Here is a 16,836-nt window from a genome sequence, read left to right on the forward strand (position 1 = left end):
TTTTCTATTGGGTTCTGGTCTGGAGACTGGCTAGGCCACTCCAGGACCTTGAGATGCTTCTTACGGAGCCACTCCTTAGTTGCCCTGGGTGTGTGTTTCGGGTCGTTGTCATGCTGGAAGACCCAGCCACGACCTATCTTCAATGCTCTTACTGAGGGAAGGAGGTTGTTGGCCAAGATCTAGCGATACATGGCCCCATCCATCCTCCCCTCAATACGGTGCAGTCGTCCTGTCCCCTTTGCAGAAAAGCCTCCCCAAAGAATGATGTTTCCACCTCCATGCTTCACGGTTGGGATGCTGTTCTTGGGGTTGTACTCATCCTTCTTCCTCCAAACACAGCGAGTGGAGTTTAGACCAAAAAGCTCTATTTTTGTCTCATCAGACCACATGACCTTCTCCCATTCCTCCTCTGGATCATCCAGATGGTCATTGGCGAACTTCAGACGGGCCTGGACATGCGCTGGCTTGAGCAGGGGAACCTTGCGTGCTCTGCAGGATTTTAATCCATGATGGCATAGTGTGTTACTAATGGTTTTCTTTGAGACTGTGGTCCCAGCTCTCTTCAGGTCATTGACCAGGTCCTGCCGTGTAGTTCTGGGCTGATACCTCACCTTCCTCATGATCATTGATGCTCCACGAGGTGAGATCTTGCATGGAGCCCCAGACCGAGGGTGATTGACCGTCATCTTGAACTTCTTCCATTTTCTAATAATTGCGCCAACAGTTGTTGCCTATTGTCCTGTAGCCCATCCCAGCCTTGTGCAGGTCTACAATTTTATCCCTGATGTCCTTACACAGCTCTCTGGTCTTGGCCATTGTGGAGAGGTTGGAGTCTGTTTGATTGAGTGTGTGGACAGGTGTCTTTTATACAGGTAACGAGTTCAAACAGGTGCAGTTAATACAGGTAATGAGTGGAGAACAGGAGGGCTTCTTAAAGAAAAACTAACAGGTCTGTGAGAGCTGGAATTCTTACTGGTTGGTAGGTGATCAAATACTTATGTCATGCAATAAAATGCAAATTAATTACTTAAAAATCATACAATGTGATTTTCTGGATTTTTGTTTTAGATTCCGTCTCTCACAGTTGAAGTGTACCTATGATAAAAAATGACAGACCTCTACATGCTTTGTAATTAGGAAAACCTGCAAAATCGGCAGTGTATCAAATACTTGTTCTCCCCACTGTTTGTAGGTCAACTAGTCTCTGCTTCTAGAATTAATGTGGTGGTCTTCCAACATGGCAACCAGGAGTTGTCGTACGTCAACTGCAAGTCCTCTATACGTTAAGTCTCTGCTTCCAGTGATATCTCTGTCTCTGAGTCATCTGTGTGTCTCTGTCTGTGTGACTGCTGTAGGTGTTAACTCTAGGGAAGTATCAACATGATGACATGGGTAGTTGTGGCTATGCTAATATAAAAAATATAACAAGTTTGCATACTTGTGTGTGTACCTTTGTGGAAGTGTGCATGTGAGAGATTGTTACAGAGGTTATTGTTAAAATATTTTCTGCAGCACAATATAAATCATTCCATGTCTCTACATGGTCACCCTGTCCAGAATATATCTCAACACAGTCCTCCTGCCGAGGGAATGGGACTTGCTATTTGTGATGATGGACAGGACACTATAATACCAGGAAGATATAGAGGGGAAGTGGAAAACAAAGGCTAGCTGCTAACAAATATATTCAGGGAGTTTCCAGAACTCCCCCTTCCTTTCACCTTTCTGCTGATTTGGACCGTTTGTTTACTTCCAAATATACATCAACATGTTCAGGAGGTCCAGCACTACACACATGGGTCATTACAATGTCCATACAATAGATTTGAGACTACAAACTGCTCCAAGTGGATATTGAGGTAGGGTAGTCTTAGCCAGTGAGGAGGAAATGGCGACAGAAACGGATGCAGCTCTGTTCTCTCTTAATGAACCAGATTGGTCGAGGAGGTTTTGAGTGACAGCTAGTTGAACCACTGAAAATAACAACTTCACTTCCCTTTTTTGAGACCCATATAGTAGAGTCTGATGTACTATCTTCATGTTGACTCTGGTAAACAGGAAGCTACAACGTCAGGAAACAAGTAGGACTTTTATTAATATATTAATACAAACAAATACAACATTTGTGTGCATGAGTTTGAGACAAAGAGAGAGAGACAGAGACAGAGGAGGAAGTTCTGTGCACTGTAGTCTACTGTATGTGTTACAGCATGTTGTCATGGTGATTTTAAAACACTTTCTCACAAACCCAGTTGAGTTTGCTGCCACATGACATGTCATTCCATGCCTTTAGAGGACTCTGATCTTTGTGTATCTCAGCACAGTCCTCGTCCCCATTAGGACCTGCATTATCAGGCTGTTTGGCATACCAGTACCTACAGGGTTAAAAACAGTCAGATATCATGGTTAATACCAGTACCTACAGGGTTAAAAACAGTCAGATATCACGGTTAATACCAGTACCTACAGGGTTAAAAACAGTCAGATATCACGGTTAATACCAGTACCTACAGGGTTAACAACAGTCAGATATCATGATTAATACCAGTACCTACAGGGTTAAAAACAGTCAGATATCATGGTTAATACCAGTACCTACAGGGTTAAAACAATCAGATATCATGGTGAATACCAGTAGCTACAGGGTTAAAAACAGTCAAACATCAGTTACAACATCATAATACTAAATAATATGTAGACATTTGTCATCTGATAGTTAACTGTTGACTGCTATCATCAATATCAGTAACCTGCATAGAAAAAGGTTGAATGGAGCCTTATTGACAGATTAGTTATCATCTCTCACCTTGTGGTCAGTGGGGTGTCGTCTACCCATTTCCAGGTCCCCTCATTAACAGAGTCAGTCAGACCAATCCAGACTCTCCTCTTGAGGTTGAAGAGAAACTCCTGTTGTTCATAAAGATAAATATAGAGATGTATTGGTTTGATCATATCTACCCCTGCACACTCATCCCTCTCCCTCTGCCTCTCACCTGTTCCTTATCACTGTTTATGATCACCAGGTCTGCTCCTCTCTTCAGACAGTCCTCTCTGCTCTCCTTCCAGGTTTTAGACTCAGTAGACAGGAAGTACCAACTGGATTCAAACTTCTGCCAGCCTTCCGGACAGGTTTGAAAATATTGATGAAAATACGAATTTCCTTCAATTTATCACACTGGACACTTAATGAAAGAACACAGACTCATGATCAGTTGTGTATTGTTAATGATAATTTATTACTGTAGGTTTACTCACCGAGATTGGTAAGCCTCCCGCTAAGAAAATCTCTCTCAGTCTGTAGCTTGTCTCTCTCTTTAGTGATGGTGTTGTAACTGGTCTGTAGCTGGTCTCTCTCTTTAGTCAGGGTGTTGTAACTGGTCTGTAGCTGGTCTCTCTCTTTAGTGATGGTGTTGTAACTGGTCTGTAGCTGGTCTCTCTCTTTAGTCAGGGTGTTGTAACTGGTCTGTAGCTGGTCTCTCTCTTTAGTCAGAGTGTTGTAACTGGTCTGTAGCTGGTCTCTCTCTTTAGTCAGGGTGTTGTAACTGGTCTGTAGCTGGTCTCTCTCTTTAGTCAGGTTGTTGTAGCTGGTCTGTAGCTCTTCTATCTCTGCAGATGAGTTGGTCTTATAGGCTAAGAAGCTCTTAGAGACCCCATCATCTGTTATAACAACAACCAAGTGTATCAATAAAATAGATAATCTGGTGAATTGTAGGTGAATGCTGGTGAATTGTAGGAATTGTAATTTAAGACTTACAGTAGACAGACTGGCCTATGATCCCAGCCAGTAGAACACACAGCAGCCCCAGACACACTGCAACAACTCTGGAGGATCTGTTCCCTGAGCTATCAGGCTCTGTGGACACAGGTACTGTACATAGCATCATCAATGAGACACAATCACACTTTTAAAGTTATGTTTTCTCAACCCATCTCTCTTCCTGTTGGTGGGGACTTGTGGTTGTTAAAGATACAGCTTCACACATTAACAGGAGATATAGTGACCAGTTACAGTTATCTCCTAGCCTTGCTAACGTTAGCCAGCTATCTGATGTTAGTAGAATTTATATGTTTAGGACATTCGTAACGTATTGTACATTTTGCAAATTCGTAACATATACAAATTGTAATTCGTAACATGTCATACAAAATGTAATTCGTAACATAATAGAAATTGTAATTTATAACATACAAAATGGATCATGGACATCCACAAATTGATACATGTCATATTAAACCTATCATATTACACTAAATGGAGTGACTCGGATTTACGTACATAATAATAAAAAATGCATTGAGACCAGGTTGGAAATACACAGTGGCGATTTGCATTGGACTTTATGAACATGGAAATGAATGTTTCAGCAGTTAGTATACATCCTAAAATACAGAGCCTCAAACATTTCAGAACATTTAACCTCTAGTCTTAAAGGAACAACGTTTCATGTATCCTTTTCCACAAGTATATCAATTCAAAAGCTTTCCCTTGTGAAGTAAGACCTATATTTGGAAGACACAATGTATTCCGTTTTTGAATATTTAATAATCTGTTTGTTACAGTTTATTTTACTCAGTTGAATTTTGAAGCCTTGGAGCGTAGGGCATCGGCCTTCCTCATCACATTAACATAGGCACAATTGTTTATGCAGCAAGTGGAAGGATAATAACCATTAGTTTAAACTTACATGTGTGTGTCTCTATGACTACAGTGTACTTACCAGTGTTCTGAGATTCAGGTTGTTTATCTATGATCCTGTTCACTGTATCCTGTCCACAGCTCTTCCTGTCCACATTAGCATAAATCTCCTCAGACTGCTCCGTATAAAGGTTCATTCTAATTGCCCCCTTAAAGTATACTTTGGTACTTTATGTATCTACACACAGTACAACAGACAGTATATTATGTTGCATATCCTGTTAAACAGCTGCTTTAGTTTAACAGTCTGTTGTGTCTGAGAACGTACAGTGTTATAGATGTAGGGAGGACTTCACACCTCATACATCCTGTTAAACTGCTGCTTTAGTTTAACAGTCTGTTGTGTCTGAGAACGTACAGTGTTATAGATGTAGGGAGGACTTCACACCTTAACCCTTTGTGTCACCAACCCCGGTGCTCTAAAATGAATGTGAAGAATAGGGAGAAAGAGCTGATGCTGATAACATTGTAGTGTAATACAGAAAATCCCCATCAATTGGATGAGTCACTATTATGTAGGTGGATGGAAATTATCCAAACATTATTTGAATATAATAATAATAAACTACATTAGTCAATCTGACTACATTATCATGTGAATGCTATAGGCCCAGAATGGTATCCAGAGGGAATATAGCCAAGGTTGCAAGCCTTGCGTCACCACTCGGAATACTATAAAATGCACGTGTCTAGGTTTACCGTTATGCAATTATTAAGAGGCTGAGGAACAAGGAGCTAATATTTTGCAATCAATGTCTAGCATTCAATTATTCAGTTAACCTCAGAGATGCACAGTTAGATACCAAGCATATATGCTATGTGCTTTTGGAAAGTATTCAGACCACTCAACATTTTCTTAACCAGTGGTTTGAGCAGACAGCAACCTCCAGGAAGAGACACAATAGCAGATAGACACCATGATGAGTGTGTAGGTATGTAGCAGACAGGTCCACTGGTGTATGGTACATTGTGTTGCTGTTGGTAACCTACATGTTGTCCCTTGTACAGTGAAGGTTGTGAGTCATTCTCACCTTTTATTAGCATTGATTTTGTGTGAGTGTGTGTGTTTCCTCTCAGTAATGTTCTGCCCTCTGTGTGTGTCCAGGTCACACTGTTTTAAGTATCCAATCACATTCAATTAGGAAGCTGGTAGACCTTGTTAAAGAACTTTGTTCCTTCATTTATTAATCTGTGCTTTGTTATTCTTAATATTAAAGTGATAAGCATAGGCTAATAATTGGTCACGCTTTTTTTTGCAAAATCACATGACATGTTTCTAATAAAAATAAAGAAGAATCATTTTCCAGAGTACAGTATGTCTACATACTCTCCTCTAAATCTAAACATTTACATTTACGTCATTTAGCAGACGCTCTTATCCAGAGCGACTTACAAATTGGTGCATTCACCTTATGATATCCAGTGGAACAAGCACTTTACAATAGTACATCTATATATTTTCGGTGGGGGGGGGGGGTTTAGAAGGATTACTTTATCCTATCCCAGGTATTCCTTAAAGAGGTGGGGTTTCAGGTGTCTACGGAAGGTGGTGATTGACTCCGCTGTCCTGGCGTCGTGAGGGAGCTTGTTCCACCATTGGGGTGCCAGAGCAGCGAACAGTTTTGACTGGGCTGAGCGGGAACTGTGCTTCCGCAGAGGTAGGGGGGCCAGCAGGCCAGAGGTGGATGAACGCAGTGCCCTTGTTTGGGTGTAGGGCCTGATCAGAGCCTGAAGGTACGAAGGTGCCGTTCCCCTCACAGCTCCGTAGGCAAGCAACATGGTCTTGTAGCAGATGCGAGCTTCAACTGGAAGCCAGTGTGGAGGAGCAGGGTGACGTGAGAGAACTTGGGAAGGTTGAACACCAGACGGGCTGCGGCATTCTGGATGAGTTGTAGGGGTTTAATGGCACAGGCAGGGAGCCCCGCCAACAGGGAGTTTCAGTAATCCAGACGGGAGATGACAAGTGCCTGGATTAGGACCTGCGCCGCTTCCTGTGTAAGGCAGGGTCGTACTCTGCGAATGTTGTATAGCATGAACCTACAGGATCGGGTCACCGCCTTGATGTTAGCGGAGAACGACAGGGTGTTGTCCACGGTCACGCCAAGGCTCTTAGCACTCTGGGAGGAGGACACAATGGAGTTGTCCACCGTGATGGCGAGATCATGGAAAGGGCAGTCCTTCCCCGGGAGGAAGAGCAGCTCCGTCTTGCCGAGGTTCAGCTTGAGGTGGTGATCCGTCATCCACACTGATATGTCTGCCAGACATGCAGAGATGCGATTCGCCACCTGGTTATCAGAAGGGGGAAAGGAGAAGATTAATTGTGTGTCGTCTGCGTAGCAATGATAGGAGAGACCATGTGAGGATATGACAGAGCCAAGTGACTTGGTGCATAGCGAGAATAGGAGAGGGCCTAGAACTGAGCCCTGGGGGACACCAGTGGTGAGAGCACGTGGTGCGGAGATGGATTCTCGCCACGCCACCTGGTAGGAGCGACCTGTCAGATAGGACGCAATCCAAGAGTGAGCCGCGCCGGAGATACCCAACTCGGAGAGGGTGGAGAGGAGGATCTGATGGTTCACAGTATAAACACAACAATTATTTGTCTTATTTTTTCTCTCTCTTCCTCATTCTCTTAATTTTCTTCTTCCTCCTCTATGTCTCTCTCTGACACTAAGGCTCTATCTCAATTAGTCTCCCCTCTCCTCCTAGCTCCTCACCTCCTCATATCTCCTCCTATCTCCTCTCCTCTGATCTCCTCTCGTCCTATACTCTTATCTCCTCTCCTCCTGTCTCCTCTCCTCTTATCTCCTCTCCTCCATATCACTGAATGCAACCGTCAACATAGTAATTACTACCAGCTAGCAAATGTTAGTAGAATTCAAATGTTTAGGATATTCCGTAGCATATTGTATGTTTTTGCAAATTCGTAACATATCATACACATTGTAATTTGTAACATATCATACAAAATGGATGACGGGCATCCACAAATTGATACATACCATATGAAAGGTAATGTATCATATTCAAATGGAGTGTCTCTGATTTACATACAGAATAATACGAAATGTTTTGAGACTAGGTTGGAAATACAGAGTGGCGAGTTACAGTACATACTGTAGGACTTTATCAGCATAGTAATTACTAGACTCCAAGAAAAACACTGAGAGTGAGAGTTTCCAATCATGTTCTTAAAAATATATGTTTTGACTCATGGATGTCATTCCATGAGAACTGTAGATGTATCATAGAAGCCAAGTACTAATTGCATTTGAAAATGTAATGCTAAGAGAGAGATACATTTTTTTTTGATAATGGTATGCTCATCTTTGACAGTGTCTTTAATGCTGTAAAACCATAGGACTAGATGACCCTGTAAAGACATGGAATGATTACAATTGTGGAAAATATCAAAACTGGATCTGTGAGAAAGTGATGTAACATCAACCTACTATGACAACGTCCTCTCTCTCTCTCTCTCTCTCTCTCTCTCTCTTTCTCTCTCTCTCCCTCTCTCCCTCTCTTCCACCCCCTCACCCCCTCTCTCTCGCTCTCTCTCTCTCTCTCTCTGTCATGTTGATGGTGGAATACAGTGCTGAATGGTTAAGTGATGATTCCACCTAGTGGTTAAAGTGAGAGAGGAAGTCACCATAGAGGTGAAATAGCGGTATGATAGACTTACCTATGGGCTCTTTCTCAACTAATATTTCCTCAATTCCTCCTCACATCCTCTCTCCTCCCCTCCTACTCAGAACTCATTGGAGAATACAATCCTAGGTGAGCGACCTTGGACCTTCTGCTCTAATAGGGTTGAGTGTGTGTTACCCGAGTACTGGTCTCCTGTTCCACTCCTGGTCCATCCTCTCCTCCATCTTAACTCTGTCAAACTTGACCTTCTTGTTCATATCTGGCTCAGCATAGATTACCTTTGACATCTTTAACAATGCCTGGGTCTTTCTTTCTATGTAGGTCTACTATACATTAAGTCTCTGCTTCTAGAATTAATGTGGTGGTCTTCCAACATGGCCACATGGAGGCGTTGTACGACAACTGCAAGCCCTCTACATGTTAAGTCTCTGCTTCCAGTGATATCTCTGTCTCTGAGTGATCTGTGTGTCTCTGTCTGTGTGACTACTGTAGGTGTTAACTCTAGGGAAGTATCATAAATATAACACGGGTAGTTGTTGCTATGCTAATACAAAAATATAACAAGTTTGCCTTCTTGTGTCCGTGCTTGTGTATGTGTGTATGTGTATGTATGTATGCTATTTGTAATGATGGACAGGACACTATTATACCAGGAAGATATAGATCATAGAGGGGAAGTGGAGAACAAAGGCTAGCTGTTAACATATATTAAATATCATATGTAACAGCCTCACGATAATTCAGGGAGTTTCCAGAACTCCACATTCCTTTCACCTTTCTGCTGATTTGGACCCTCTGTTTACTACCAAATATACATCAACATGTTCAGGAGGTCCAGGACTACAAACATGGGTCCTTATAATGTCCATTTAATAGATTTGACACTATAAACAGATCCAAGTAGATATTGAATGTGGGTAGTCTTAACCAGTGAGGATGAGATGACAACAGTAACTCCTCTACATTTACCCTTTAGCCATTTTTTAAAATGTTTTTTATTTAAAAAACGTATTTAACTAGGTAAGTAAGTTAAGAACAAGTTACAATGACAGCCTACCCCAGCCAAACCTTCCCCTAACCCGGACGACGCTGGGCCAATTGTGCGCCACCCTATGGGACTACCGATCATGGTCTGTTGTTATACAGCCTGGGATTAAACACAGGTCTGTAGTGACGGCTGTTGCACTTCAATGCAGTGCTTTAGACCACTGTGCCACTCAGCCCCCCAATTTAGCAGACGCTCTTATCCAGAGTGACTTACAAAAGCAATTATGTTTAAGTGCCTTGCTCAAGGGCACATCGACAGATTTTTCACTTTGTCGGCTCAGGGAATTCTAACCAGCAACCTTTCTGTTACTGGCCTAGCAATCTTAACTGCTAGATGTCCTGCAGCCCTCTCTCTTCATGAGCCTGATTGGTCGAGGAGATTTTGAGTGACAGCTGGTTGAATGACTGAAAAGATCCACTTCATTTCCCTCTTTTGGGACCCATATGTGGGAACAACAATCATATATGAGCATTTCATATTGTGCTTATATATAACTTCACAACAAAGACTGACTGTCAAAGATTATTAGGAGATCACACAACAGCCCCAGACACACTGCAGCAACTCCAGAGGGTCTCTTCCACCACTGAAAATGTACTGTATCACAAATTATTAAAGCTAAATCTTTGGTAATGTGTTGTACTGTATCATCCAGGAATGGGACACAAAGGTCTAGTACTACAGGGTAATCTCACCTGTTTAATGTGTGTGTGTGTGTGTGTGTGTGTGTAATTTGTGTGTGTGTGTGTGTGTGTGTGTGTGTGTTCGTGCAATCTTACCTGAAGCAACAATTCCATCTCTTCGACTGGGCTTGAAGGCATTTATGTTGGAATATAATTGGCCATCAATGTCTGTGTTCTTCATTGCATCAGGCTCATCGTCTTCAAATCTATCTGGGATTTCATAGACTCCCTCTGACATCTTAACACACTTGTGATCAAGAACAGTAACTTCTACTTCTAACCTAAACTCTAATATACGTCTGTAGCTGTGTCTTCTCCCTGCATTGTCCTGTGTTTGTGTGACTTTAGGTAGTGAAACTCTTTATCAGTCAACCACAGTGAATGATACATTGTGAAATCAACACAACACTGGCCACCATGTGACTTCCACCAGTCTTAGTGTGATAATATAATACATGATGTGACTCCCACCAGTCTTAGTGTGATAATATAATACATGATATGACTCCCACCAGTCTTAGTTTGATAATATACTACATGATATGACTCCCACCAGCCTTAGTGTGATAATATACTACATGATATGACTCCCACCAGTCTTAGTTTATAATATACTTCACGATATGACTCCCATCAGCCTTAGTTTGATAATATAATACATTATATGACTCCCACCAGCCTTAGTTTGATAATATAACACATTATATGACTCCCACCAGCCTTAGTTTGATAATATAATACATGATATGACTCCCACCAGCCTTAGTTTGATAATAAACTACATTGAATGACTATATATCATGCTATATGATGTACGTGTGAATTCACAGGGTCTGAATTTTGGATGTGCTAAAATAAATTGGGATCCTGTTAATTGACATATACACTACATATATCCTGACTGAGTTTACAGCACCACCAGCCTTCAAATGGAGAACACATTATGGCTCCCTACGGTGGTGTAGGGAGAAGTGTCCCCTAGATGCTGGTCTTAGGTTGGTTTTACATTTCCACCACTAATGGTTAAGGTTAAGATTGGGGGAGGGAAAGCTGATCCTAGATCTGTACCAAGGGGAAACTTCCCCCCGAAGTGTGACCGGCCACCGATGACCACATAGGATTCTTTGTTCTATCGATGCTGACTATGAAGAGTTACTCAGAATGAAAAAGCAGAAGTTCTGACAATATCTCCATAGTTTCAGTTTTAAGAGAATAGAAAGAAGAATAAAAACCCTTCACATGTATTATGATAAAACGTTCATATTTCCACCCTGACTTTCAATACAACATAACATATACATACTGGTTACATCTAATGACACAACTCTCTCTGCACTGACTCCACTGTTCCACATGACATCTTCCTACATGAACTATTATACAACTCTATAGCTCTACTCTGTTCCACAGGAGGAGAGAAAGCATCACACAGATCCTTAGATACAGGGACAGAGTCAAAGGTGTCCCTCTGGTGGATATAGTACTAACTACAGTTACAGCTGTAGTGTTGGTGACAGAGACCTGGGTGGATGTAGTACTAACTACAGGTACAGCTGTAGTGTTGGTGACAGAGACCTGGGTGTATGTAGTACTAACTACAGGTACAGCTGTAGTGTTGGTGACAGAGACCTGGGTGGATGTAGTACTAACTACAGGTACAGCTGTACTGTTGGTGACGGAGACCCGGGTGGATGTAGTACTAACTACAGGTACAGCTGTAGTGTTGGTGACAGAGACCTGGGTGGATGCAGTACTAACTACAGGTACAGCTGTAGTGTTGGTGACAGAGACCTGGGTGGATGTTGTACTAACTACAGGTACAGCTGTAGTGTTGGTGACAGAGACCTGGGTGGATGTAGTACTAACTACAGGTAAAGATGTAGTGTTGGTGACAGAGACCTGGGTGGATGTAGTACTAACTACAGGTACAGTTGTAGTGTTGGTGACAGAGACCTGGGTGGATGCAGTACTAACTACAGGTACAGCTGTAGTGTTGGTGACATGACATGTCATTCCATGCCTTTAGAGGACTCTGATCTTTGTGTATCTCAGCACAGTCCTCGTCCCCATTAGGACCTGCATTATCAGGCTGTTTGGCATACCAGTACCTACAGGGTTAAAAACAGTCAGATATCATGGTTAATACCAGTACCTACAGGGTTAACAACAGTCAGATATCATGGTTAATACCAGTACCTACAGGGTTAAAAACAGTCAGATATCATGGTTCATACCAGTACCTACAGGGTTAAAAACAGTCAGATTTCATGGTTAATACCAGTACCTACAGGGTTAAAAACAGTCAGATATCATGGTTAATACCAGTACCTACAGGGTTAAAACAATCAGATATCATGGTGAATACCAGTAGCTACAGGGTTAAAAACAGTCAAACATCAGTTACAACATCATAATACTAAATAATATGTAGACATTTGTCATCTGATAGTTAACTGTTGACTGCTATCATCAATATCAGTAACCTGCATAGAAAAAGGTTGAATGGAGCCTTATTGACAGATTAGTTATCATCTCTCACCTTGTGGTCAGTGGGGTGTCGTCTACCCATTTCCAGGTCCCCTCATTAACAGAGTCAGTCAGACCAATCCAGACTCTCCTCTTGAGGTTGAAGAGAAACTCCTGTTGTTCATAAAGATAAATATAGAGATGTATTGGTTTGATCATATCTACCCCTGCACACTCATCCCTCTCCCTCTGCCTCTCACCTGTTCCGTATCACTGTTTATGATCACCAGGTCTGCTCCTCTCTTCAGACAGTCCTCTCTGCTCTCCTTCCAGGTTTTAGACTCAGTAGACAGGAAGTACCAACTGGATTCAAACTTCTGCCAGCCTTCCGGACAGGTTTGAAAATATTGATGAAAATACGAATTTCCTTCAATTTATCACACTGGACACTTAATGAAAGAACACAGACTCATGATCAGTTGTGTATTGTTAATGATAATTTATTACTGTAGGTTTACTCACCGAGATTGGTAAGCCTCCCGCTAAGAAAATCTCTCTCAGTCTGTAGCTTGTCTCTCTCTTTAGTGATGGTGTTGTAACTGGTCTGTAGCTGGTCTCTCTCTTTAGTCAGGGTGTTGTAACTGGTCTGTAGCTGGTCTCTCTCTTTAGTGATGGTGTTGTAACTGGTCTGTAGCTGGTCTCTCTCTTTAGTCAGGGTGTTGTAACTGGTCTGTAGCTGGTCTCTCTCTTTAGTCAGAGTGTTGTAACTGGTCTGTAGCTGGTCTCTCTCTTTAGTCAGGGTGTTGTAACTGGTCTGTAGCTGGTCTCTCTCTTTAGTCAGGTTGTTGTAGCTGGTCTGTAGCTCTTCTATCTCTGCAGATGAGTTGGTCTTATAGGCTAAGAAGCTCTTAGAGACCCCATCATCTGTTATAACAACAACCAAGTGTATCAATAAAATAGATAATCTGGTGAATTGTAGGTGAATGCTGGTGAATTGTAGGAATTGTAATTTAAGACTTACAGTAGACAGACTGGCCTATGATCCCAGCCAGTAGAACACACAGCAGCCCCAGACACACTGCAACAACTCTGGAGGATCTGTTCCCTGAGCTATCAGGCTCTGTGGACACAGGTACTGTACATAGCATCATCAATGAGACACAATCACACTTTTAAAGTTATGTTTTCTCAACCCATCTCTCTTCCTGTTGGTGGGGACTTGTGGTTGTTAAAGATACAGCTTCACACATTAACAGGAGATATAGTGACCAGTTACAGTTATCTCCTAGCCTTGCTAACGTTAGCCAGCTATCTGATGTTAGTAGAATTTATATGTTTAGGACATTCGTAACGTATTGTACATTTTGCAAATTCGTAACATATACAAATTGTAATTCGTAACATGTCATACAAAATGTAATTCGTAACATAATAGAAATTGTAATTTATAACATACAAAATGGATCATGGACATCCACAAATTGATACATGTCATATTAAACCTATCATATTACACTAAATGGAGTGACTCGGATTTACGTACATAATAATAAAAAATGCATTGAGACCAGGTTGGAAATACACAGTGGCGATTTGCATTGGACTTTATGAACATGGAAATGAATGTTTCAGCAGTTAGTATACATCCTAAAATACAGAGCCTCAAACATTTCAGAACATTTAACCTCTAGTCTTAAAGGAACAACGTTTCATGTATCCTTTTCCACAAGTATATCAATTCAAAAGCTTTCCCTTGTGAAGTAAGACCTATATTTGGAAGACACAATGTATTCCGTTTTTGAATATTTAATAATCTGTTTGTTACAGTTTATTTTACTCAGTTGAATTTTGAAGCCTTGGAGCGTAGGGCATCGGCCTTCCTCATCACATTAACATAGGCACAATTGTTTATGCAGCAAGTGGAAGGATAATAACCATTAGTTTAAACTTACATGTGTGTGTCTCTATGACTACAGTGTACTTACCAGTGTTCTGAGATTCAGGTTGTTTATCTATGATCCTGTTCACTGTATCCTGTCCACAGCTCTTCCTGTCCACATTAGCATAAATCTCCTCAGACTGCTCCGTATAAAGGTTCATTCTAATTGCCCCCTTAAAGTATACTTTGGTACTTTATGTATCTACACACAGTACAACAGACAGTATATTATGTTGCATATCCTGTTAAACAGCTGCTTTAGTTTAACAGTCTGTTGTGTCTGAGAACGTACAGTGTTATAGATGTAGGGAGGACTTCACACCTCATACATCCTGTTAAACTGCTGCTTTAGTTTAACAGTCTGTTGTGTCTGAGAACGTACAGTGTTATAGATGTAGGGAGGACTTCACACCTTAACCCTTTGTGTCACCAACCCCGGTGCTCTAAAATGAATGTGAAGAATAGGGAGAAAGAGCTGATGCTGATAACATTGTAGTGTAATACAGAAAATCCCCATCAATTGGATGAGTCACTATTATGTAGGTGGATGGAAATTATCCAAACATTATTTGAATATAATAATAATAAACTACATTAGTCAATCTGACTACATTATCATGTGAATGCTATAGGCCCAGAATGGTATCCAGAGGGAATATAGCCAAGGTTGCAAGCCTTGCGTCACCACTCGGAATACTATAAAATGCACGTGTCTAGGTTTACCGTTATGCAATTATTAAGAGGCTGAGGAACAAGGAGCTAATATTTTGCAATCAATGTCTAGCATTCAATTATTCAGTTAACCTCAGAGATGCACAGTTAGATACCAAGCATATATGCTATGTGCTTTTGGAAAGTATTCAGACCACTCAACATTTTCTTAACCAGTGGTTTGAGCAGACAGCAACCTCCAGGAAGAGACACAATAGCAGATAGACACCATGATGAGTGTGTAGGTATGTAGCAGACAGGTCCACTGGTGTATGGTACATTGTGTTGCTGTTGGTAACCTACATGTTGTCCCTTGTACAGTGAAGGTTGTGAGTCATTCTCACCTTTTATTAGCATTGATTTTGTGTGAGTGTGTGTGTTTCCTCTCAGTAATGTTCTGCCCTCTGTGTGTGTCCAGGTCACACTGTTTTAAGTATCCAATCACATTCAATTAGGAAGCTGGTAGACCTTGTTAAAGAACTTTGTTCCTTCATTTATTAATCTGTGCTTTGTTATTCTTAATATTAAAGTGATAAGCATAGGCTAATAATTGGTCACGCTTTTTTTGCAAAATCACATGACATGTTTCTAATAAAAATAAAGAAGAATCATTTTCCAGAGTACAGTATGTCTACATACTCTCCTCTAAATCTAAACATTTACATTTACGTCATTTAGCAGACGCTCTTATCCAGAGCGACTTACAAATTGGTGCATTCACCTTATGATATCCAGTGGAACAAGCACTTTACAATAGTACATCTATATATTTTCGGTGGGGGGGGTTTAGAAGGATTACTTTATCCTATCCCAGGTATTCCTTAAAGAGGTGGGGTTTCAGGTGTCTACGGAAGGTGGTGATTGACTCCGCTGTCCTGGCGTCGTGAGGGAGCTTGTTCCACCATTGGGGTGCCAGAGCAGCGAACAGTTTTGACTGGGCTGAGCGGGAACTGTGCTTCCGCAGAGGTAGGGGGGCCAGCAGGCCAGAGGTGGATGAACGCAGTGCCCTTGTTTGGGTGTAGGGCCTGATCAGAGCCTGAAGGTACGAAGGTGCCGTTCCCCTCACAGCTCCGTAGGCAAGCAACATGGTCTTGTAGCAGATGCGAGCTTCAACTGGAAGCCAGTGTGGAGGAGCAGGGTGACGTGAGAGAACTTGGGAAGGTTGAACACCAGACGGGCTGCGGCATTCTGGATGAGTTGTAGGGGTTTAATGGCACAGGCAGGGAGCCCCGCCAACAGGGGAGTTTCAGTAATCCAGACGGGAGATGACAAGTGCCTGGATTAGGACCTGCGCCGCTTCCTGTGTAAGGCAGGGTCGTACTCTGCGAATGTTGTATAGCATGAACCTACAGGATCGGGTCACCGCCTTGATGTTAGCGGAGAACGACAGGGTGTTGTCCACGGTCACGCCAAGGCTCTTAGCACTCTGGGAGGAGGACACAATGGAGTTGTCCACCGTGATGGCGAGATCATGGAAAGGGCAGTCCTTCCCCGGGAGGAAGAGCAGCTCCGTCTTGCCGAGGTTCAGCTTGAGGTGGTGATCCGTCATCCACACTGATATGTCTGCCAGACATGCAGAGATGCGATTCGCCACCTGGTTATCAGAAGGGGGAAAGGAGAAGATTAATTGTGTGTCGTCTGCGTA

The 16,836-nt window shown here is 42.1% G+C and overlaps 1 protein-coding gene across 1 annotated transcript in view; it reads right to left on the minus strand.

Moving 5' to 3' along the window:
* The window catches only part of LOC106602216 (uncharacterized), a 57,454-nt gene that overhangs the window by 25,275 nt on the left and 15,343 nt on the right, over nucleotides 1-16,836 (minus strand). The window contains exons 11-16 of the mRNA XM_045722616.1: nucleotides 10,172-10,434; nucleotides 3,755-3,853; nucleotides 3,256-3,657; nucleotides 2,994-3,118; nucleotides 2,807-2,907; nucleotides 2,230-2,375 (exon numbers count right to left, since the gene is read on the minus strand). Coding sequence (XP_045578572.1) covers nucleotides 2,230-2,375; nucleotides 2,807-2,907; nucleotides 2,994-3,118; nucleotides 3,256-3,657; nucleotides 3,755-3,853; nucleotides 10,172-10,434 — 1,136 coding nt within the window. The remainder of the gene's footprint in view (nucleotides 1-2,229; nucleotides 2,376-2,806; nucleotides 2,908-2,993; nucleotides 3,119-3,255; nucleotides 3,658-3,754; nucleotides 3,854-10,171; nucleotides 10,435-16,836) is intronic.

This window comes from Salmo salar, chromosome ssa08, assembly GCF_905237065.1.
Source record: "Salmo salar chromosome ssa08, Ssal_v3.1, whole genome shotgun sequence".
NCBI classification, from domain to species: Eukaryota; Metazoa; Chordata; class Actinopteri; order Salmoniformes; family Salmonidae; genus Salmo; species Salmo salar.